This window comes from Limulus polyphemus, unplaced genomic scaffold (genome assembly GCF_000517525.1).
Source record: "Limulus polyphemus unplaced genomic scaffold, Limulus_polyphemus-2.1.2 Scaffold4943, whole genome shotgun sequence".
Classification (NCBI taxonomy): Eukaryota; Metazoa; Arthropoda; class Merostomata; order Xiphosura; family Limulidae; genus Limulus; species Limulus polyphemus.
In genome coordinates, this window is record NW_013670553.1 from 77,495 (window position 1) to 79,871 (window position 2,377).

Below are 2,377 nucleotides of genomic sequence, written 5' to 3' on the forward strand. Positions count from 1 at the left end.
AGAGAAAGGGAACACTATCGAACATTGTCTTTTATACAGTTTTTGCTCCCTTAATGGGTACCCACAACTAGTTATTTACACAAATGTCTTTAAAATGTATTAATGTGTTTATTAGCACCTTGAATTAATGTTAACATTTCTAAAAGATTGTTTCTATTACTAGTTGTTGGAGAGTAAATAAAATATAAAAAATAGTCACTGGAGAATGTATTTAAACATTGTTAAAGGAATTAGCTAAAGAATGTTTTACCAATAATTAAAGTAAATGAGACTTCTCAGGAAAGTGGTGAAATTTTTTGATGTTCTTATAGTTCATCACTTTTTTTTTTTTAATAAGAAATTGTTTTTGATTAAAATTTGTATCTATAGCATTAATATTGTATGCAATATCCTGGATGTTATTTTAAATTATACTTTAAGTGTGTGTTTATGGTCACTTTGAACAAGTGACAAGTATACAAAGTTGTATTAACTTTTCATACTTCATTTTATGTGTGAACTGTTGTCCATTTGTATGTTAAAATAAGCATTTTCTTAGGCTGCTGACAAGTTGGGGGAAATGGAAAAGGTTCTCTTATTGATAGAGGAAGTGGGAGGTGTAGACAAAATAGAAGCTCTACAGCAACATGAAAATAATGATGTTTATACAGCTGCATTGGAATTCATTGAAAAATATTTTTCTGGAGAGGTATGGTAACTTTTGTTTTTATATGTAATGTCTTTGGTACATGTAGTGTGATGTGCCACATTGTTTTGTTTTTGTGACAAGTCAGGTCATACACCTGATAATTTTCTCAATTTTACTGTATTTTTAAGATATATAGCCAAAAATTATGACTGGCAATCAGCAAAATAGTTTTAAAAAAAGTGTTACTGACTATCAATCAGGTTGAAACTGATTTGTGTGTGTGTATGTTTGAAATGAACATTCTGATCAACAATACAAAATTAAATAAATTGAAAGGAAGTATTTTTAATGCTTTTTCAAAACAGTGTCTCTGTACAACATGTCATCAATTTTACGATCTAAAAAAAAATCCTACAGAAAGCACCCAGGAACTAGGTACTATTTATAATTTTTTGTTTTACTAAGATTCATGCAACTTGTTTTAAATATTTCCACTATGAGAAGGACAGAATCATCAGGCACCAACCCCCCTGACCAAAAAGAGTTAATGTTAATACATAATGGTTAGCACTGTTTTTTTCTCAATCTCTGTCTCTCTTTCTTTCTTTTTTTTGTGTGGTAAAAATTTATTTAATTGGGAAATTACTGTAATTTTGAGACTCGTCTGGTAACCTTTAAATTACTGACTTGTTTTTATCGTATTCACTACTGATGGGGTTCACATATTGTGTGATTGAATACTTTTATATTCTTACCTGTTAAAATATGATTTCTCATGTCAGTAGTTTAATGTATGCATTTTTACATTGTATTATCTAATTCTTTTGTAATTGTAAAATTCAGAGCAAGATAAAATTTTTAGATGTGTTTCTTTTCTTGAAAAAGTGGAATGTTCTTGGTTTTAGGACACAGATGATGCCCACCTTGTTCCTGAGATGAGTGCTGGAGGAGACTACCAATTTTCAACAACAGCTGCTGCACCAGAAGGAGGATTTTCTTTCTAAAGTTGTATCATAATGTATCAAACTCATTGAACAGTTTAAAAGAGCAGTATATATATATATAATGCAACTGAAAAAACTATTATTCAGTATTTCCTGTGTAACAACATCAAAATAATATTAAGGAAATAGTGTTTTAAAATTACTAAAATTGCAAACATTTTTCAAATTAAATATTTTTGATATTTCTTGGTAAGTGTTTCGGTTTTGTCATTGTTTTTAATACTTAGCTGTACCTTTCAGAGTACAACTTGAGTTGACAAGTTTGTAAAAATAAAGTTTCTCAGTATTTTTGACATACTTGGTTATGTGTTTTGTTACTCATCCTTTTGTATCACAACATTAAATAAATCCGTTATGAATACTTAAGTATTAGGAATAATACATTTGATATTCCTATTATAAAAATGGATATATTACAGATTTCATTTCACCAAAGGTAAAACTGAAAATATAATCTGTGAGGTAGAGGCTTAATACTTTTTATCATTCATCACATCATTATAAGAGACTTAAAAGTATTTCTTTAGTTTATTTATGGTGATCCAAACTCAGCTGATGAGACCTGAATAGGTTAAACTGCATTTTAAAGGATGCATTAGGCCTCTTTTATCACAAATTATATTTTAAATTTTACCTTTGGTGAAAAGAAAATATTTCTGTAAAATAATCATTAACCAGATGATCTGCTATATAATGTCAAATAATAAATTTGATGCACTATTATTCGAATATAGAAATTAACATA

At 28.4% G+C, this 2,377-nt stretch overlaps 1 protein-coding gene across 1 annotated transcript in view; it reads left to right on the forward strand.

The window, feature by feature from the left end:
- The window catches only part of LOC106471889 (importin subunit alpha-1-like), a 58,588-nt gene extending 56,663 nt beyond the window's left edge, over positions 1-1,925 (forward strand). Inside the window, 2 exon segments of the mRNA XM_013932515.2 lie at positions 539-688; positions 1,534-1,925. Of these exon segments, the coding sequence (XP_013787969.1) occupies positions 539-688; positions 1,534-1,632 (249 nt within the window). The 3' untranslated portion in view covers positions 1,633-1,925.
- The last annotated feature ends 452 nt before the right edge of the window (positions 1,926-2,377 follow it).